Source organism: Carcharhinus amblyrhynchos, unplaced genomic scaffold (assembly GCF_965287045.1).
Source record: "Carcharhinus amblyrhynchos unplaced genomic scaffold, sCarAmb.v2.hapA scaffold_90, whole genome shotgun sequence".
Taxonomy (NCBI): Eukaryota; Metazoa; Chordata; class Chondrichthyes; order Carcharhiniformes; family Carcharhinidae; genus Carcharhinus; species Carcharhinus amblyrhynchos.
This window is the reverse complement of record NW_027649830.1, coordinates 147,669-168,837: the sequence shown is the minus strand read 5'-3', so window position 1 is coordinate 168,837 and position 21,169 is coordinate 147,669. Positions and strand designations below refer to the sequence as shown.

Below are 21,169 nucleotides of genomic sequence, written 5' to 3'. Positions count from 1 at the left end.
GATCGCTGGGGGAAAAGCCCACAGGATCGTGTTCACCACTAGCCTGTTTAAACGGGGCAAGGAGTGGGATATGCTCAGTTTCCTCGCACTATCCAAAGATGTGCTGGTTAGGTGGATTGGCCATGGTAAATGTATAGGGTGATGTGGATATGCCGGCGTTGGACAGGGGTAAACACAGTAAAAAGTCTGACAACACCAGGTTTAAGTCCAATCGATTTATTTGATAGTAAACTCACTAGCTTTCGAGGTTACCCCCTTCGTCAGGTGAATGCAGTGTTCTGGCCTCAGACAGAGCATATAAAACACAGCGAGTTTACAGATTACTGATTAGAATGCAAATCTTTACACCTAACCTGCTGTTCAAGTCTTAAAGTGGCTAAAAATGTGAGTGGTAGGAGCGCTGATCACTGGCTAAAGAGATGTGTACTGTCTCCAGACAGTACAGTAAGTGAGGTTTTGCAAACCCAGGCAAGTCACGGGGGTTACAGATAGTGCGACATGAACCCAAGATCTCTGTTGAGACTGTCCTCATGCATGCGGAACTTGGCTATCAGTCTCTGCTCAGCGACTCTGCGCTGTCGTGTGTCGTGAAGGCCACCTTGGAGAATGCTTACCCAAAGGTCAGAGGCTGAATGCCTGTGACCGCTGAAGTGTTCGCCAACAGGAAGGGAACAGTCTTGCCTGGTGATTGTCAAGCAACGTTCATTCATCCGTTATCGTAGCGTCTGCATGGTCTCCCCAGTGTACCATGCTTCGGGACATCCTTTCTTGCAACATATCAGGTAGACAATGTTGGCTGAGTTGCAAGAGTATTTACCGTGTACCTGGTGGATGGTATTCTCACGTCTGATGATGGTATCCATGTCGATGATCCAGCATGTCTTGCAGAGGTTGCTGTGGCAGGGTTGTGTGGTATTGTGGTCACTGTTCTCCTGAAGGCTGGGTGGTTTGCTGCGAACAATGGTCTGTTTGAGGTTGCGTGGTTGTCTGAAGGCAAGAAGTGGGGGTGTGGGGATGGCCCTGGCGAGATGTTCCTCTTCATCAACGATACGTTGAAGACTCCAGAGAAAGTGTCGTAGCTTCTCCGCTCCGGGGAAGTACTGGACGACGAAGGGTACTTTGTCCACTGTGTCCTGTGTTTGTCTTCTGAGGAGATTGGTGCGGGTTTTTCGCTGTGGTGTATCGGAACTGTCGATCTGAGTCGAGCGCCATATCCTGTTCTTATGAGGGCATCTTTCAGCGTCTAGAGGTGTCTGTCATGATCCTCCTCATCTGAGCAAATCCTGTGTATACGGAGGGCTTGTCCATAGGGGATGGCTTCTTTAACATGTTTAGGGTGGAAGCTGGAGAAGTGGAGCATTGAGAGATTGTTGCAGTACAGTGAGGTGCTGAGGTGACCATCCTTGATGGAGATGCGTCTGTCCAAGAATGCAACTGATTCTGGGGAATAGTCCATGGTGAGTCTGATGGTGGGGTGGAATTTGTTGATATCATCATATAGTTGTTTCAGTGATTGTTCACCATGAGGCCAAAGGAAGAAAATGTCAAAACCTCACTTACTGTACTGTCTGGAGACAATACACATCTCTTTAACCTGTGATCAGTGCTCCTACCACACACATTGTCAGCCACTTTAAGACTTGAACAGCAGGTTAGGTGTAAAGATTTGCATTCTAATCAGTAATCTGTAAACTGTCTGTGCTTTATATGCTCTGTCTGAGGCCAGAACTCTCCATTCACCTGACGAAGGGGGCAACCTCGAAAGCTAGTGAGTTTACTATCAAATGATGAATGGGATGGATAGGATAGAGGTGGAGAGACTCTTCCTGCTCAGAAAGGACAGTAGGACTAGAGGGCACAGCCTCAAAATAAAGGGGGGGTGGTTTAGAACGGAGTTGAGGAAGAACTTCTTCACTCAAAGGGTGGTGAATCTCTGGAATTCTCTGCCCGTTGAAGTGGTGGAGGCTACCTCACTAAATATTTTTAAGAAGCGGGTTGATGGGTTTTTGATAAGAGAGGGGATTAAGGGTTATGGGGAGAGGGCGGGAATGTGGAACTGAGCCACGACAGATCAGCCATGGTCTTATTGAATGGCGGGGCAGGCTCGAAGGGCCAGATGGCCTACTCTTGCTCCTATTTCTTATGTTCTTATGTATAGGGTTACAGGGATAGGGTGGAAGAGGAGGGTCTGGGTAAGATGCGCTGTCAGAGAATTGGCACAAGCTCGAAGAGTTTTATGGCCTCTTTCTGCACTGTCGGGATTTTACAGCTCTCACGTACAAGATACCAGCTCAAGCTCTGGGAGCTCACGAACATTTACAAACTTTACTTCCCACCGTCTCCATGACATGAGACAGACTGACTTTTCGGGATCGATGCGACCGATGTCGCCAGTCAAACGCCCTTTGGCACAACAGGAAAGGCCAGTTGCCCAATCCCGATCACCACCTTACCCGGAATCAACTGCCTCAAAGACTGGGATTTAGATATGGGCTATTCCTGTGCTGTGTCAGTACAGTGCAGTGTGATTCTACTTAGCCCATGTTGTGTAATTACCGCGTGTGAACAGAAAATGCAGAAAGAGTGCACTAACCTGCAGTTCACACCAAGCAACTTCCACCCAGGTCTCAGTATCCAGCCCTTTATACACAGTCTTGAAGGCCCCTCGCCCAAGCTCAATATCAAACTTCAAGAACCGGCCTCCCGGAGAAGTGGCGACTGCCTTCATTTCAGCCTCCTCCTCATTCTCCTTCTCTGTCCGCTCCCGCATTGCGTCCTTTGCACAATCCTGGGCAGCCCTCGGCGTCCCAGGCTCGCTCCTGCCCTCTGGCATGCTGGGGCAGAGCTGGGTGTCAGCAGCAGCGGTGGGCTGCCGGGCAGCCAGCTCACGGTCCACCACTTCCACGCTCCGCCGCACAAAGCGATGGTTCTCAGCGCTCCTGCCTGGCCTCGGGGGGCTGCCATCACCAGACTTCTCCGCCTTGCTAGGCACCATGATTGGGTTGGGCTCATTGCCGGCTGGGCTCTGGCCTGAGCAGGAGGGCACCCTGCCCAGTTTGCTGGAATCCCCTGGGTTGGCTGGCTCTCCTGGATCTGTGGCCATCTCACGAGTGTGGGGTCTCAATCTGTTGAGGAGAAGCAGAGGAAATAAAGAGAGACTTCCCACACTCTGTCTCCCTTTCTTCAGATCAACCAACCTTCGAAACGCTGCATTTAGCTTAGGACATGATGACTGAATGGCTCCCGCTGTAATTTTCAAGCAGGCATCTCAATAAGTGAGCAGAATCGTGCAGAATCCTTCCTCTTCGATTTCTAATCATACGCTGATCAATCATAGGACACAAAATTTTCTGTTCAAGAAAAAGAAAAGGGAATATAAATACATCGGGAGGGGAGAAGGGGACAGGAAAAAGAAACATGGCCCAGCAACTCTTTCAACAGGAAGCACAAGAGCACGAAAACTGTCTTCAAAAAAGAGTTAAAGACAATCGACTGATCTAGTCATGTTTCTTCACAGTCAGCCCTCACTCAGGCTGCCCTGATCGGGATCTCACTGACTTTACAAGGAAGTTATTTAAAGTTTGCTGGCTTCTGTCAACCTGCCACTCCCCACCCCCCACCACCCCCTCTCTCCACCTGATCAGATATTATCACCTCCTCTCCTAAGGGGCAGGTGGCTGAAAAGGGAACATTGAGCAACGACAAAGGGTCGTGAATATAGCCCAGGGCATCACACGAACCAGCCTCCCATCCATTGACTCTGTCTACACTTCCTGCTGCCTTGGGAAAAGCAGCCAGCATAATTAAGGGCTCCACACACCCCGGACGTTCTCTCTTCCACTGGGAAAAAGATACAAAAGTCTGAGGTCACGTACAACCGACTCAAGAGCAGCTTCTTCCCTGCTGTCATCAGACTTTTAAATGAACCTACCTCGCATTAAGTTGATCTTGCCTACACCTTAGCTATGACTGTAACACTACATTCTGCACCATCTCCTTTCCTGCTCTATGAACACAACAGATTTCAGCGCAGGATGGTCACTGTCTGTGCGGAGTCTACACGTTCTCCCTGTGCTCTGGTTTCCTCCCAGCGTCTGAAAGATGTGCTGGTTAGGGTGCATTGGCTGTGCTAAATTCTCCCTCAGTGTATTCGAACAGGCGCCAGAGTGTGGCGACTGGGGGATCTTCACAGTAACTTCATTGCAGTGTTAATGTAAGCCTGTTTGTGACACTAATAAATAAATTAAACCTTTTTGATTCTCCCAAAAGAGAACATCCTCTCCATATCCACACGGTCAAGAAACTGCCTCAGGATCTTACAGCTTTCAATCAAACTCCATGAGCTGCATTATTTGGTTAGCTGCTCAAATTGCATGTTCTCCCTGTGCTCCGGTTTCCTTCCACAGTCCAAAAGGCGTGCTGGTTAGGGTGCATTGGCCATGCTTTCAGACAGTGAAAGGAAACCAGAGCACCTGGTGGAAACGGAGAAAAAGTACAGCCTTCACACAGGCAGTGACCCAAGCCGGGAATCGAACCCAGGTCCCTGGCGCTGAGGCAGCAGTGCTGGGCGCGAGGTGGTAAATAGAAATTTCAGTCCAAGATTATATTTCATTTGTCCCGCAGGTAGAAAACCTTTCTTAAAAAATTAATTTTGCATCTTCCCAGCTTAGAAGACAGTTTCTTGCTATCCTGACTGTATTTCAGTATCGAGTTAGGGCAGCGATGGGAGGCAGAAGCAGAGACAGGCAGGGAATGAACGCAGTCTCATTGCTAAGTACTAAAATTAACACATCTGCAACAGAGATAATCTCTAAATGACTTGACTCTAGGCAGAAGGTGTTTGCAATGATTTGAGCAGCAAGCGGTTTTACTGCTTGACATTTCAAAGAATTGCACATCTATGGGGAAACAGCAGTGGCAGGAAATGAGTTCCGGTTTACACAGCCTGACTTAGAAATTAGAGCAAAGGAGATTGTTTGGCCCAGCGAATCTGGCCAGCCCTAGCTCTCTTTCTCCTCTCTCATTTCCCTGCCCATTTCCAAATCCTTCGTTGCTGATCTGACAGCCACTGGCTTCTAATGAGACGCCATTCAACCTGGAAGCAAGGGGAAGGTCCCATAATTGGACCATAACCCCAGATCCCACTGGCACCAGGATCGCGCACATCCCGAATGGAGGAGCAGCTGGATAAGGATGGTGGTCTGACTGTTCTTCTAACACAAAGATTTCCCTCAGACCCCCAATGTGTGCCAAGTCGTGTCATCCCTGCCAACCTAATTCATGGTGACATCTGAGCATGGCAACTTCCAGCGAGCTGTCCCCATTATATCCTCTCATCCTATGCTCTTTAAACTGTACTCTAACTCTTTTAAAACTCTCCACACCCTAGTTTTGACTCTAACACTACATTCTGCACCCTCCTTTTCTTCTCCCCTATGTACTCTATGAACAGTATGCTTTGTCTGTATAACATGCAAGAAACAATACTTTTCACTGTATACTAATACATGAGATATCAGCGAGGGGATTGGAGGGTCGGGGATTGAGAAAAGAGACATTGGACCTCTTTCTCAGAGACCGCAACTGAGATTGTGGCCTCAAACTGGTTGGAGGATTTTGGGGACTGGTTTGGGGAGGTGGGAGCGGCATGAGAGAAACAAAAATCAATGGAAGTCAAAGGATTAATGGGTCAAAAAATGACAAAACAGGAGAGAGAGAGAGAGAACAGATTACATCTATTATTACATACCCATGGACACAAACCAGGCAAAAAACCATTGCTTCAAACCCACATGATTCATTTGCTTTGCTCAACAGGCTGGTGCACTCTTGGTAATCAAAAGCTCTCTGGCAGCAGGACGTCCCTTAAGCTTCTTAACTACACCCCTCAGGCATCATTGGCCAAACACTATCCTATCGAAAAGCCAGCAGCCAAGCATCAAAGCGACACCTCTCAGGGCTCAGCATAGAAACCTACAGCAAACCTGGAAACTGTTTTTACTGCTGCAATCTGCATGCCCTGGGGAGCCTCATCAGCCACCCTCGTACCTGGCGATTCTTTTACCTGCACTGAGGGGCGGGTTAAAAATAGGTGGTGACCCCACTTTGGGCAGACGAGCAACAACCTGGCAGCTCTCAGGCTCGTGCGCACTGCGCTGCAATGAGCCAAGCAGTTTATTTTATTTATTTATTAGTCACAAGGCTTACATTAACACTGCAATGAAGTTACTGTGAAAACCCCCTAGGAGATGATGAGTCAGACCTCGCCTCCAGGTCCCGCCAATTTGGCCTGCTGTGAGGCAAAGCAAAAACAGGCCAACCCAGCTTCCAAGTGAACCCGGGCCTGAGGCAGCAAAGTCTTGAACCGGGGAGAGAAATCCTGGATCCAGCTCCACATAGCCCAGTTTCTGTGACCTTACAAAGGGCTGGCAGGCACAGGACAGGCAGCAGAACCCACTTGTGCTATCACAAACAAGGTCCATTTGGCTAGTAGAAGGGCACACAATCCCCTACACTGCAAGAGGGCCAGCTGGCCCATCGAGTCTGCTTGACTTTCTGACCGAGCATCCCAAAACAGGCCCTACTCCTGTAACCCCACATAGTTATCCTGCTAATCCCTCTGATCAGCACATCCTTGGACACCAGACAGAAGACAGACAGAGAGAGAGAGAGACAGACACACACACGCACACAGAGAGAGACAGACAGAAAGGGCGGGGGGGGGCAGAGAGACAGACAGAGAGAAAGGGGCAGACAGACAGAGAGAGAGAGAGGCAGGCAGGCAGACACAGAGAGAGAGAGAGAGAGAGAGAGAGCAAGAGTTGGGGGGGGGGGGGGGGGGGGCAGGCCGGCTGGGGCGGAGGGGGGAGGCCAGCTGGGGCGGAGGGGGGAGAGGAGGGGCAGGCGGGCACAAGTAGGCAGACAGGGAGGAACGGGCGGGCAGGCAGTGAGGCAGAGGCAAAGGACAGTGGAGTGCGAAGTACATTCCCTACTAAAAGAGCACCACAGATGATAACCCCCCCACTGCCCATCGTGGCTGGGGGGGGGGAAGGGAAGGAGACAAGCAATAAGCAAAAGATAAACTATTCACAACTGCACCCAGTTTTCCCAATGGATGTAACCAATGAACACAGGCTTTGCTGGGTTCTGAACTGAGGTGGTGCTGCCACTGGGCTGGCGGGGGAAGGAGGGTAGTTGTGGGTTACACTTCCCTGGCATCAACTCCAGCTGATTTTGGGGGGGGGGGCGTGTGGAATCGGTGGTGTAGAGCAGGGCCCCACTCAGCTGTGATGCCTGCTGCAGTCAAACAGCCAGCCGGCACTTGCGTGTCCGATCTACAGAATGGTGTACTAACTGCAGAACGTAAAAGCACAAAAGTTTTTGCAACACAACACCATGCCATCTGCATATAAAGTCACTTTCCAAACTAGCAAATAACTCAGACAGAGCTTAGATTCCAGCCAATTATCCGATGCAGAGCAGGGATTTTGCGCCAACCTCCCTCCCTTCCCCAGTCCCCTCCTGACACAAAACATCAGCAGGCACATTGTGAGACATCGATACCCCCTCACCAAATACCACACACGACATTCCGGATCTGCCTTGACCTTCCCCCCACTGCCGCAGCAGACTTGTGCTGGATTATACAAGGACCACGCTGCAGCCTGTCCACAGTGCACTGGGAGTCTCAGCTCCTGTTGCTGTAATCCTGATAGTGCCTCTGACTCAAACCAGAAGCACAAGCAACTGTCAAACAGACAATTACTTCCATCACCTGTTGGAGGTTACTTCCTTACTATGCCGCTCAGAAACATCCTATGTTCAACGTACCAACTACTGACATTAATTACACCATGTTTCCCCCTGCAAATGCAAGAGGGGGAAACCCTCCAAAGTGACTATTACACACTGCAGTTTTCAAACCTTCTTGTGTCACTGCTAGCTTCCCTGAACATGTTCACCACTGGAGGAGAAACCCATTCACTCAAAAGCAGCAGTTCCACTAACAAGCATCAGTAAGGGAAGCAGGAAAGACCAAGCTGTACGTAGATCTGGCATTGAAAATAAACAGCAATGGGGGGCTAGGATAATTTCACTGGGTCAATTCAGTGACACCAACCTCAACGTCTGAATCCCCTCATCTGCCCGTCATTGAACCTAAAGAGGCAGTCGATCAACAGCCAGCACCCAAAGCAGAGAAAGGGGTACAGGGCACACAAGGAGCTGTTGCTCATCCATTCAGAGTTGCCACGCTAGAGCACAGCTTGTAATCTATAAAGCCATTGCACCACAGGAAGCAAACGATGAGGACAGTCTTTCACCTACTTGTGGGGTGGAAGTGGGGAGTAGGGGGCAAAACAGCCCTTTCAACTCTGCGACACAGCTATTTCTTTCAGAACAGAAATGCAAGTCCCACCAGAGTAAATGAGCGCAGCAACCCTGTCCCCAAACTTGTAACGTCTACTCCAGCTAGTCACACACATGCGCACGCGCGTCTAAGTATCTCGGCTGCAACAATCATTCAACAAATTAAATCCCACATCCTCGTGCGTCGCTGGGTTTTTCCCTTGCGCATGTTTTTTTTTTAGAAAAAAGGCACGTTGAAATGCACAAGCAGAATCACATTGCCTGTACAAAACCACCAAAACCTTTCCAAAAATAATACTTGGCTGCAATCGAGAAACAAAAAGCACATCAGGAAAGCAAATGCAGACAGAAATGTTACAGGCAGGTTATCTCACTGTAGATTCTTGCAAGTTATCCAAAAATATTTACAAATAGACGTACAAGCACTTAAACAGAAAACAGTGCAAAGTTGACCCTCCATTCCAGAGAACATCCACAAACACAGCACGTATCTCAATACATAAGCTTAAGTAGATAAAATATGTTTTTAGTTCATATATAGGATAAAAGTATGCATTATACACAAAATTTGCAGTGCGTAAGATATTATCCACAATGAGCTTAAATATACATTATCCGCCATGAGCTTAAATTTTTAATTCGTGTCACAAGTAGCTTACATTAACACTGCAATGAAGTTACTGTGAAAATCCCCTAATGGCCACATTCTGGCACCTGTTCGGGTACGCCGAGGGAGAATTTAGCATGGCCAGTGCATCCTAACCAGCACGTCTTTCAGACTGTGGGAAAAAAACTGGAGCACTAGGAGGAAACCCACGCAGACACCAAGAGAACGTGCAGACTCCGCACAGACACGATACACAGTGGTTAGCACAGCTGCCTCACAGCACCAGGGATCCAGGTTCAATTCCCAGCTTGGGTCACTATCTGTACGGAGACTGCATGTTCTCCCCGTGTCTGCGTGGGTTTCCTCTGGGTGTTCCCACAGTCCAAACGACATGCTGGTTAGATGCATTAGCCATGATAAATTCTCCCTCAATGTACTCAAACAGGTGATGGAGTGTGGCGACTAGGGAATTTTCACAGTAACTTCATTGCGGTGTTAACTTAAGTCGACATATGACATTAATAAATAAACTTTAAAATAGACTTCAAAAGAGTGACCCAAACCAGTAATCGAACTTGGGTCTCTGGCAGCAGTGCTGACCACTGTGCTACCTTATATGCATTATCCACTATGAGTTTAAGTGTACACGTTATCCACTATCAGCTTAAATAAACGTATTACCCCCTATTTGCATAAATATATCTAACATATTACCAACTGTTTTTGTCCATCATGAGCTAATTTCTACATTTATCAACACTTTCAGTCACACATACACAAATTTTGCAATGTTATTCACTATGTACTTAAATATACATAACCAGCTAAATACATGCACTTATAAACACATTATCGGTGTCCACTATCCCTTAGCAGCATATCCACAAAACATGCTAAAAAATTTCATCTTCCAGCGAAAACCAATCTATGCACATACACCCATGCATTCACAATGGGATAGCGACAGCAAAAAAGAGCAAATACGCTCAGATTTCTTAAAAAGAGAAAGGCAACATGCAGACAAAATGATAAAAGGGGTGGGACAGCCCGGGGGAGAGGGGTGGTCAAGAGCTGATATCCGCTGTAGATGCTTTCCAAACAGACATTTTTCCTTCTCGATCCAAACATCCCACACACTTGAGGCTGCGGCAGCAGGCAGGCAGGCAAGAGGGAAGAGGAGGAATGTCAAGTTAATGAAGTTGTGATGATGATTTCTTGAATTGGAAGGTTTATGTTTGCCCCCACCTTCTCTATACTTACTAAAGGACAGGCGCAGCAAGAAAGGGCTTGCAGAGATAGCAACCCAGGACTTGTGGCTGGGAGCCATCCTTTACTCTTTAACCAGCCCCCGGGGTGGAGAAAACTCAAAAGAATAAAGAAGGGGACATTTCTTCCCCCCCCCCCAATCTCTTCAAGGGCCTCTTTAAACCCCTTTTTTTGCAGTCATCTTGAGGGAGGGCTTCCTCCAAAAGCAAGAATATAAAAAAGCAAATATTTTAGAGTTTTTTGCGGGGGGAAGCAAAACGGAAAAGGTTTTTCTATTGAAAATTTAAAAACACAAATTGGGATTTTTTGGGGGGAGAACAAAATAAAAGGTTTTTTCCACTGAATGTAAACCAAATTGGAGTTTTCTTTCGGGGGAAACAAAGTAAAAAAGGTTTTCTATTGGAAGTAAAACAAATTGGAGTTTTTTGGGGGGGAAACAAAGTAAGAAGGTTTTCTATTGAAATTAAACACGCTGCCACAGCACAACCCCCAAATTTAAAGAATAAAAGGGGGTTTAAAGAATAAAACAAGAATTACTGATCATCAATAACAGATTTTTTGGGTTACCCCTCAACGGACTGGGTGGGGGGGGGGGGTCGGTACAAAAGCTTATTTAAAAGGCATTAAAAAGTCAATCTGCTCCAAACATGAGGAGAAGTGGGGGTCAAAAGGGTTCTGTATGCTTTCTATCTGATTTTGGGAGGGGGGAATAAAGCGCCGGCCGAGGAGGAAGGTTGGATCAGGTCAGAGACGCAGATGGGCTTTTCCTCCTTTATTATTTCAATCGTTGGAAAGCCTTCCCTGTGCGCTCGAGCTCAGCTTGGCGGGGATCCGGCTACGCCTGCGCGACTGCTGAGCCTGCACAGAAACGGGGGACGGGAGTGGAAACGACGCGATGTGCGCTTGCCCCGGGGATAGGGAAACATCGAATGCGCTTGCGCTGAGGCGAGGACGGCGTCGATTGCAACGGTGCCAACGCCGGGGAGGCCGCTAGCGCGCTTGCGCCCGACGCCGCGGAGGCGTACATTGCCTTTGCGCCGGCGCAAATTGGACCGTCGCGTCTGCCCCCTGCACCTACAGACTGCATCTGCGCTGATGCCGGTGAGGTTTCGATAGCGCCTGCGCCGAAGCTGGGTAGGTGCGCATTGCGCTTGCGCAAGGGGAGGGGACGGATTTCATCCCCGTCGCCGGAAGTAGCCCTCCCCGGAGGCTGCTGGGAGTTGTAGTCTTTCTGATCATTTTCCTCTACACAGTATTATTATTTTGCCAATCGGATGGCGGCCGGAGGGGGTTGGGGAGATGGATTTTTAAAAATAATTCTCCAGACATATTTCCCCCCCAAGAGCGGGCGTGTGGCCGGAGCCAGGCGGATTTGTTGAATTTCTTTCCTCAGCCGCGCTGGCTGTGGGCGGACAGTTTATAAAAGTCTGCTCCAAAAACTCCCCAGTTAGCTTTCAGAACAACTCAACCCACTTTTCCCGTCAGACAAGCAAACTACTGCAGATGCTGGAAAATCCCAGCAGGTCTGGAAGCACTTCCAAAACAAAATTTAAGGGTTAAAGTGCCTTAAGGATACCTTGCAAGCCATTGACTTGAAGTATGGCCAAAAATCTAATTGGAGGGCAGGGGGATATGAGAAAGAGAGGATGTTAATTTTGTTTTGGAAGTGCTTTGTTCAGAACTCTGCTACCTTCAGATTAAAGTGTGATGTAATGTGTAAAAGCGTTTGGAAGGACAGAAAAGAGCTGACGTTTCGAGTCCAGATGACCCTTTGTCAAAGCTAAAAGCCACAGAAAGTGGGAGATATTTATATTGCAGGGGGAGGGAATGAAAGATGAGTCATAGCCACAGAAACCAGGCAAAAGGATGGTTCCCCTGGACCTGAACCATGCCGCTGAACATCGTGCTGTTCCCATTAAAGGACTCAGCTTTGTGCCCACCTCAATGAATTCTGCTTCGATATGATGCTGAACTCTTCTTTTGTCACCTTTGTATCCATGCTCACTGCATTGGGCAAGAGTCTTCACCCGTTCCACAAATCCTTTCATGTACCTCCAACATTCTGCCTCCAATTGGACAGCCCCTCACCCCCCGGATAATTGCCCACCCTCGATCTTTTGACTGGGGACTGTCAATGGGACATTGGCCATTTTAACTTTTCTGCCCCCCCTCACCCATTCCAATCTTTCTCCTTCCAGACTTTCTGCCCTTCACTTCCTCAGGTCCGACCCTATCATTGTCATCTAAGCTGCCAACTAAGGGGATGCTGCTGTTGTCTGGCATACTGACCTCTACTGCACAGAGGCTGAGCGCCAACTCTCAGATACTTCCCCCTACCTCCTCCCAGACCGTGACCACACCACTGAACATCAAGCCATTATCTCCAACACCCTCGCTGACCTAATTTCCTCTGGATGCCTTCCTCCCACAGCTTCCAACCTCATTGTCTCCCAACCCCGGACAGTCCGCTTCTACCTACTTCCCAAAGGCCGAAAAAAGGATTTGTTCCAGTAGGCCCATTGTGTCACCATGCTCCTGCCCCACTGAACTTATTTCCTCTTGACTCCATCCTCACTCTCAGTCCATTTCCGCCCCACCTACATCCAGAATTCCTCTGATGGCCTGCGCCATATTGACAGCTTCCAGTTCACAGGCCCTAACCGTGTCCTATTCATCATGGGTGCGCAATCTCTCTACACCTCCATCCCACACCAGGATGGCCTGAGAGCTCTTTGCTTCTTTCTTGAAAAGAGGCCTGATGGTTCCCGTCCACCACCATTTTCCTCCGCCTGGTTGAACTCGTTCTATCTCTCAACAACTTCTCCTTTAATACATCCCACTTTCTCCAAGGAGTAGCAATTGGAACCCACCTGGGTCCTAGCTACGCTTGTCTTTTTGTGGGGTATGTGGAACATTCCTTGTTTCAGGCCTACCTGAGTTCCCTCCACAACTCCTTTACCGGTACATCAATGACTATTTTGGTGCCTATTCGTGGTCTCGTCCAGACCTCGGAAAATTCACCAACTTCACTTCCAGTTTCCACCCCTCCATCACCTTCACCTGGTCCATCTCAGACACTGCCCATCCCTTCCTTGACCTTTCGTCTTCATTTTCGGCAATAGACTATCTACCAATATCCACTACAAGCCCACTGACTCCCATTACATCTGGACTACAGCTCTTCGCACCCCACATCCTGTAAGGATTCCATCCCTTTCTCTCAGCTCCTTCACCTTTGTCGCATTTGTTTCAATGATGCCACTTTCCAAAGTGCTGCTTCTAATAATGTGCTCCTTTTTCCGCAACCGTGGATTCCCATCTACAGTTGGCGACAGGGCCCTCAACAGAGGGCGGTTTATCTCCCGTGCCATGACTTTCATCCCCTCCCCTCCCTCCCAGAATAAGGATAGAGTCCCCTTCTGACATTTAATCCCACTAGCCTCCACATGCAAAGCATAATCCTCCACCATTTTTGCCAACTCCAGCGTAATGCCACAACCAAACGCGTCTTCCCTTCACTCCCTCTGTCAGCATTCCGCAGAAACCGTTCCCTCCGAGATAACCTAGTCCACTCCTCCACTGTACCCAACACCTCTCCCATCACCAATGGCAGCTCCCCATTGCAGAAGGTGTTACACCTGTCCCTCTACCTCTTCCATGTTCACCACCCAAGGTCCAAAACACTTATTCCAGGTTAAGCAGCGTTTCACTTGCACCTCTTTCAGTTTGGTCTATTGCATTCGCTGCTCCCAATGTGGTCTCCTCTACATTGGACAGACCAAGCAGAGACTGAGTGGTTACTTTGCTGAGCACCTTCGGTCTGTGCGCAATCAGGACCCTGACCTTCCGGTTGCTTGGCACTTTAAGAACATAAGAAATAGGAGCAGGAGTAGGCCATCTAGCCCTTTGAGCCTGCCCCACCATTCAATAAGATCATGGCTGATCTGACATGGCTCAGTTCCACATTCCCACCTTCTCCCCATAACCCGTAATCCCCTTGCCTATCAAAAACCTATCTACCCGCGTCTTAAATATATTTAGCGAGGCAGCCTCCACCACTTCAACGGGCAGAGAATTCCAGAGATTCACCACCCTTTGAGTGAAGAAGTTCCTCCTCAACTCCGTTCTAAACCGCCCCCCCCTTTATCTTGAGGCTGTGCCCTCTAGTCCTACTGTCCTTTCTGAGCGGGAAGAGCCTCTTCATCTCTATCCTATCCATCCCATTCATCAAATTATACGTCTCAATGAGATCTCCCCTCATTCTTCTAAACTCTAACGAGTACAAGCCTAGTTTATTCAGCCTCTCCTCATAGTTCAACCCCCTCAACTCCGATATCAGCCTAGTGAACCTCCTCTGCACTCCCTCCAAGGCCAAAATATCCTTGCATAAGTGCGGCGACCAAAACTGCACACAGTACTCCAGCTGCGGCCTCACCAATGCCCTATACAGCCGCAGCAAGACCTCCCTACTTTTATATTCAATCCCCCTCGCTATGAAGGCCAGCATCCCATTCGTCTTCCTGACCACCTGCTGCACCTGCAGGCTGGGTTTTTGCGACTCATGCACAAGGACCCCGAGGTCCCTCTGCACCGTCGCCTGCTGCAGTTTTTCACCATGTAACACACAGTTATGTTCTCATGCCCACATTTCTGTCCTTGGCCTGCTGCAATGTTTCAGTGAAGCTCAACGCAAACTGGAGTAACAGCATCTCATCTTCCGGCTGGCATTTTACAGCCTTCCGCTCTCAACATCGATTTCAACAACTTCAGCTGATTGGCTCTGCCCCATCCTGACGCCTTTGTTTCTATTTTATGTTTTTCTTTACTGTTCTCTACCTTTTACTTCTTTATTGTCTTTCTTCATTTTTCTTACCCGCAAACTTCCTCCTATTTTATCCTCCTTTCCTTACTTTTTTTCCCCCTCTGCTTCCCCTTTCCCCTTTTTTCTCCATTATACCTCCTCTGACCCATTCCCTCCCTTCCTGTCACATCTTCATCTGTCATAGTTTACCCTCTGATTCCAGTTTCTCTGCCATTTGGCCTTCACACTTTCTATTCTCTCTATGGGCTGTCATTAGCAGCATTCTCTCTTTTTTTTGAAGCAATTCTCATCTTAAAGTTAACGTTTATTTATTAGTGTCACAAGTGAGACTTACATTAACACTGCAATGAAGTTACTGTGAAATTCCCCTTGTCGCCAGAGTCCAGCATCTGTTCAGATCAATGCACCTAACCAGCATGTCTTTCATTCCTTCACCCTGCAGAGTAAATATCTCCCACTTTCGATGTCTTTTCGCTTTGACAAAGGATCATCTGGACTCGAAACGTCAGCTCTTTTTTCTCCTTAGAGATGCTGCCAGACCTGCTGAGATTTTCCAGTGTTTTCGCTTTTGGCTACATTTCCCATCATTCATTGTGTCCTTCCCTCCTCACGCTACTAGTTTACTGTGTATAGGCACAAAGCCAGGCCAGTTAGCGGTCTCGCCGGGGAGGACATGGCCTGGACATCCAGTGCACGTGTAGGGGTAACAGGGTGCTTCCCGCTCTCAGGTCTGGTAGCCTAGCAACAGAGACCTCACTACAGCATGAAGCCTGCAAGGATGCCAAGGGCCCAGATTCGCTGGGGCGAGAGAGCAGGATAACCCAACAACTCAGCCCAATACAACCTCCTCCCCTTCCCTCAGCCGGAAATTTACCCTGAAATAAAAATTAAAAAAGAAAAACATAAGCTCAGTGTCAATTAACCACTTAAACTCCCCTGGGCCCCATTCAATGGGCATAGAAACGAGAAGCAGGAGGAGGCCATTCAGCCCCTCCACCATTCATTTTGATCATGGTTAATTATTGAATTCAATATCTTGATTTCCCCCCTTTCCTCCCCAATATCCCTTGATCCCTTAAGCACCAAGAGCTATATCAAATTTCTTGAAATCACACAACGTTTTGGCCTCAACTACTTTCTGTGGGAGTGAATTCCACACATTCCCCACCCTCTGGGTGAAGAAATTTCTCCTCACCTCAGTTCTAAAAGGTTTCCCCCTTATCCTCAAACTATCACCCCTAGTTCTGGACTTCCCCCACCATCGGGAACATTCTCTCTAAATCTACCCTGTCTAACCTGATTGATGAGTAAACTGGAAGGAGGTGTTCTTCGGGAAAAGTACTGAAGGAAGGTGGTGGATTTTCAAGGAATGTTTGACTGGAGCTATGCACGACAACGTTCCGATGAGACAGGGAGGTTTTGGTAGGTTACGGGAACCGTGGTGCACAAAGGTTGTGGTGAACCTAGTCAGGAAGAAAAGAAAGGCGTATAAAAGGTTCAGAGAGCTAGGAGATGTTAAGGATCTAGAGGAGTATAACAGCCAGAATGGGACATGAGAAGGCCTTGGCGGGTAAGATTAAGGAGAATCCCAAGGTGTTCTACAAATATGTGAAAAGTAAAAGGATGAGAAGAGAAGGGATAGGACCGATAAAAGGTGAAGGGGGAAAAGTCTGTGTGGAACCGGAAGAAATGGCAGAGGTGCTTAATGAGTACTTTGCATCGGTATTCACGGTGGAAAGTGATCTGGGAGGTTGTACTACAGGTTTGCGGCAGACTGAAAAGATTGAGTATGTGGATGTTAAGGAAGAGGATGTGTTAGAACTTTTAAATTCTATCAAGATAGACAAGTCGCTGGGACCGGATGGGATGTACCCCAGGTTACTGTGGGAGGGGAGGGAAGTGATTGCAGAGCCCCTGGCGATGATCTTTGCATCGTCGATGGAGACGGGAGAGGTTCCGGAGGATTGCGGATGTGATTCCTATTTTCAAGAAAGGGAACGGGGATAGCCTGGGAAATTACCGACTGGTGAGTCTGACCTCAGTGGTTGGTAAGTTGGTGGAGAGGATTCTGAGGGACAAGATTTATGAGCATTTAGAGAAGCTTAGAATGATCAGAAATAGTCAGCATGGCTTTGTCAAGGGCAGGTCGTGCCTTACGAGCCTAGTTGAGTTCTTTGAAAACGTGACTGAACACATTGACGAAGGAAGAGCGGTGAATGTGGTTTACATGGACTTCAGCAAGGCGTTTGATAAGGTCCCCCATGCAAGACTTCTTGAGAAGGTGAGACGGCATGGGATCCAGGGGGCTTTGGCCTTGTGGATCCAGAACTGGCTTGCCTGCAGAAGGCAGAGAGTGGTTGTGGATGGGTCTTTTTCTGTATGGAGGTCGGTCACCAGTGGAGTGCCCCAGGGATCTGTTCTAGGACCCTTGCTGTTTGTCATTTTCATAAATGACCTGGATGAGGAAGTGGAGGGATGGGTTAGTAAGTTCGCCGACGATACAAAGGTTGGTGGTGTTGTGGATGGTCTGGAGGGATGTCAGAAGTTGCAGCGTGACATGGATAGGATGCAAGGCTGGGTGGAGAAGTGGCAGATGGACTTCAACGCGGATAAATGTGTAGTGGTCCATTTTGGCAGGACCAATGGGATGCAGGAGTACAATATCAAGGGTAGGAGTCTTAGGTGTTTTGAAGAGCAGAAGGATCTTGGGGTCCAGGTCCATAGGACTCTTAAATCAGCCTCACAGGTGGAGGATGTGGTTAAGAAGGCGTATGGTGTACTGGCCTTCGTTAATCGAAGGATTGAGTTTAGGAGTCGGGAGGTAATGCTGCAACTTTATAGGACCCTTGTCAGACCCCACTTGGAGTACTGTGCACAGTTCTGGTCGCCTCACTACAGGAAGGATGTGGAAACTATTGAGGGTGCAGTGGAGATTTACAAGGATGTTGCCTGGATTGGGAGGCATGCCTTATGAAGATAGGTTGAGGGAGCTGGGACTCTTCTCCCTGGAGAGACGAAGGTTGAGAGGCGACCTGATAGAGGTTTATAAAATGTTGAGAGGAATAGATAGGGTGGATTCTCGGAGGCTATTTCCTAGGGCAGAAATGGTCGCTACAAGAGGACATAGGTTTAAGGTGCTGGGGAGCAAGTACAGAGGAGATGTTAGGGGTAAGTTTTTCACTCAGAGGGTGGTGAGTGAGTGGAATCGGCTGCCGTCGATGGTGGTAGAGGCGAACTCGCTGGGGTCTTTTAAAAGACTTCTGGATGAGTAAATGGGATTGGGAGTTACAGATAGTTCTATGGCTTGGTAGGTATAGATGTGATCGGCACAACTTGTGGGCCGAAGGGCCTGTTTGTGCTGTAGTGTTCTATGTTCTATGTTACCCTGTTAGAATTTTATAAGTTAAGAACATAAGAACTTAAGAAATAGGAGCAGGAGTAGGCCATCTAGCCCCTCGAGCCTGCCCTGCCATTCTATAAGATCATGGCTTATCTGAAGAGGCTCAGTTCCACTTTCCCGCTTTCTCCCCATAACCCTTAATCCCCTTGCCTACCAAAAATCTATCTACCCGCGTCTTAAATATATTTAGCGAGGCAGCCTCCACCATTTCAACGGGCAGAGAATTCCAGAGATTCACCACCGTTTGAGTGAAGAAGTTCCTCTTCAACTCCGTTCTAAACCGCACCCCCCTTTATCTAGAGGCTGTGCTCTCTAGTCCTGCTGTCCTTTCTGAGCGGGAAGAACCTCTCCACCTCTATCCTATCCATCTCCTTCATCATCTTATACGTCTCTATAAGATCCCCCCCTCATCCTTCTAAACTCCAACGAGTACAAGCCTAGTTTCTCTTAGATTCCCTCTCACTCTTCTAAACTCCAGTAAATATAATTAATGTCTCCTCATGTGACAGATGTGCCATCCCAGGAATCAATGGAGATAGTGGTGCACTGGCCTTGTAATCCCACAAAGCCAGCTAATGCTCTGGGGGGTTCACTTTAATCAATAAAATCTGGAACTGAAAGCTAGTCTCAGTGATGGTGACCCTGAAATTATCATCCTGGAATCCCTACATTGCAGGAGGCCATTTGGCCCATTGAGTTTGCACCAACTCTCTGACAGAGCATCTTACCCACATCCACTCCCGCCCTATCCCTGTAACCCCGCACATTTATCCTGCTAATCCCCCTAACACATGTATCTTGGGAAACTAAGGGGCAATTTAGCATGGCCAATCTACCTAACCTATACACCTTTAGACACTAGGGGGCAATTTAGCACAGCTAATCAACCTAACCCGCTTTTCTTTGCACTGTGGGAGGAAACTGGGAGCACCCAGAGGAAACACACGCAGACACAGGGAAAATGTGCAAACTCCACACAGACAGTGACCTGAGGCTGGAATTGAACCTGGGTCCCTGGTGCTCTGAGGCTGCTTTGGATTTGGAGATGACAACACTCTAACGTCCTCCATAAGGGTGATGCTTCCCTGTAGGATTGCCGGAATCAGTTTATTTAAAAGTATAGATGTAGTTTCCAGTGAAATACCTTTGTTAAGCAGGTCTGCGATAAAGAAAGCTCAGATGACCATTGATTTGAAACAGGACAAAGCTGTGGTGTTTGGAAAAACTGTGGGCCTACATTTTACAAGATCTGGCCATTATTGTCTTCCTTTAAGTCAACTGAAATTATAAGACCAAAGGATTCATCGGACATTAATGTTGCTAACAGACAACAGCACAATGGATGAAAAGAAGATTATTCTGAAACTTCATAATCAGTTTAGTCATCCAGTACCACACAGACTGAGAAACTGCTGCAGGATGCAGGTGTACTGGACAAAGGATATAATGATCTCTCAGAACAAATATCAGCCCAGTGTAAAATTTGCATAAAATATAGAAGGACACCCCCGCAACCAGTCATGAGTCTACCACTAGCACGAGATTTCAATGATGTAGTGGTGATGGATCTAAAGATCTGGGACAAGGACATGGCATCTATTGCACTTTGTGGACATGGCCACCCAGTTTAGCATATCCACGGTGATTTATAGCAAAGATAAAAAGACCATTTTAATTACATTGTGACCCACTGGGTTGGAACAGGATTAGGGGCACTGTCTAAATTTTTGACAGACCATAGGGGTGAATTTGCAAATGATGAGTTTCAAGATGTGTGAAAATTTAAATATTGTAATAATGCACACTGCTGCAGAGAGCCCATTCAGTAATGGCCTTTGTGAAAGGAATCACACGGTTATAGATGACATGCTGCATAAAATTCTGGCGGGTCAACTGGGCTGTGAACTGTAGGTTGCATTAGCTGGGCAGTGCATGTAAAAAATTCATTACAAATGGTGGGGAGCTATACCAGTTGACGTCAATAGTAACAGATACCCCTCCAGCATTAGAAGGGACAAGCATTAGCTCCATGTTTTCTGCACATTTGAATACCATGCATTCAGGGAAAAGGTTGAGGTTTCGGAACAGATGAGACAAGCCCTAAGTCATCGCATAAGACCGTCAGGGATACATTTCAAAAAAGGTGAGATGGTCACTATGAAAGAGTGGAAAGGGCCCAGGAAAGTGATAGGGACAGAGGACAAGGTAGTTATATTACTGCACAGTAACCAGACTATACAAGCCACCTCATCAAGAGTAGTAGGAATTGGGAACGAATTTGGAGCATCTGAACAGGATTAGAAACACAAGAAGCACCTTGCACGTCACATACACGTAGCCTGAGCTACTGTGGTGATCAGACAGTTATAGACCAGAGGGATTCTGATGATCAGCTAAGTACCAGTGAAGCAGGGGATGAAGCTACTGCTTTAAAGATTCAACTACCCAAAGTCAGCGCAGTGGTATCATACCCGAAGGGTCAAGAGAGTGGAGAGAGGCCACTATAATTGGGAAAGCAGGAAAGTACAAACACCGGCTCAACATCCAAGAATGAGGGAAGAAGCCAAAGCTACAGATTAGCAAAATGGAGTGGATAAATGGAAGCATAAAAAGCAAGACCTAAGGCCTGAGGATGAGACAGTAAACATTTGTGAACCCAGGAAAAAGTCACGCATCTGTGACCAAAGTTATATCAGAGACCAGCGGT

At 47.8% G+C, this 21,169-nt stretch overlaps 1 protein-coding gene across 6 annotated transcripts in view; it reads right to left on the bottom strand.

Annotated features, from left to right (window-relative positions):
• LOC145338050 (serine/threonine-protein kinase WNK3-like) overlaps positions 1-10,712 on the bottom strand; it is a 127,788-nt gene extending 117,076 nt beyond the window's left edge. Inside the window, exons 1-3 of one of the 6 annotated variants that reach the window (XM_080182830.1) lie at positions 5,750-6,034; positions 3,198-3,350; positions 2,594-3,125 (exon numbers count right to left, since the gene is read on the bottom strand). In XM_080182830.1, the coding sequence (XP_080038956.1) occupies positions 2,594-3,103 (510 nt within the window). In that variant the 5' untranslated portion in view covers positions 3,104-3,125; positions 3,198-3,350; positions 5,750-6,034. Of the gene's footprint in view, positions 1-2,593; positions 3,351-5,749; positions 6,038-8,325; positions 8,437-10,234 lie in introns of those variants that run through there. The other 5 variants (XM_080182828.1, XM_080182829.1, XM_080182832.1 and 2 more) reach the window with 5 other exon arrangements.
• Positions 10,713-21,169: the final 10,457 nt, after the last annotated feature.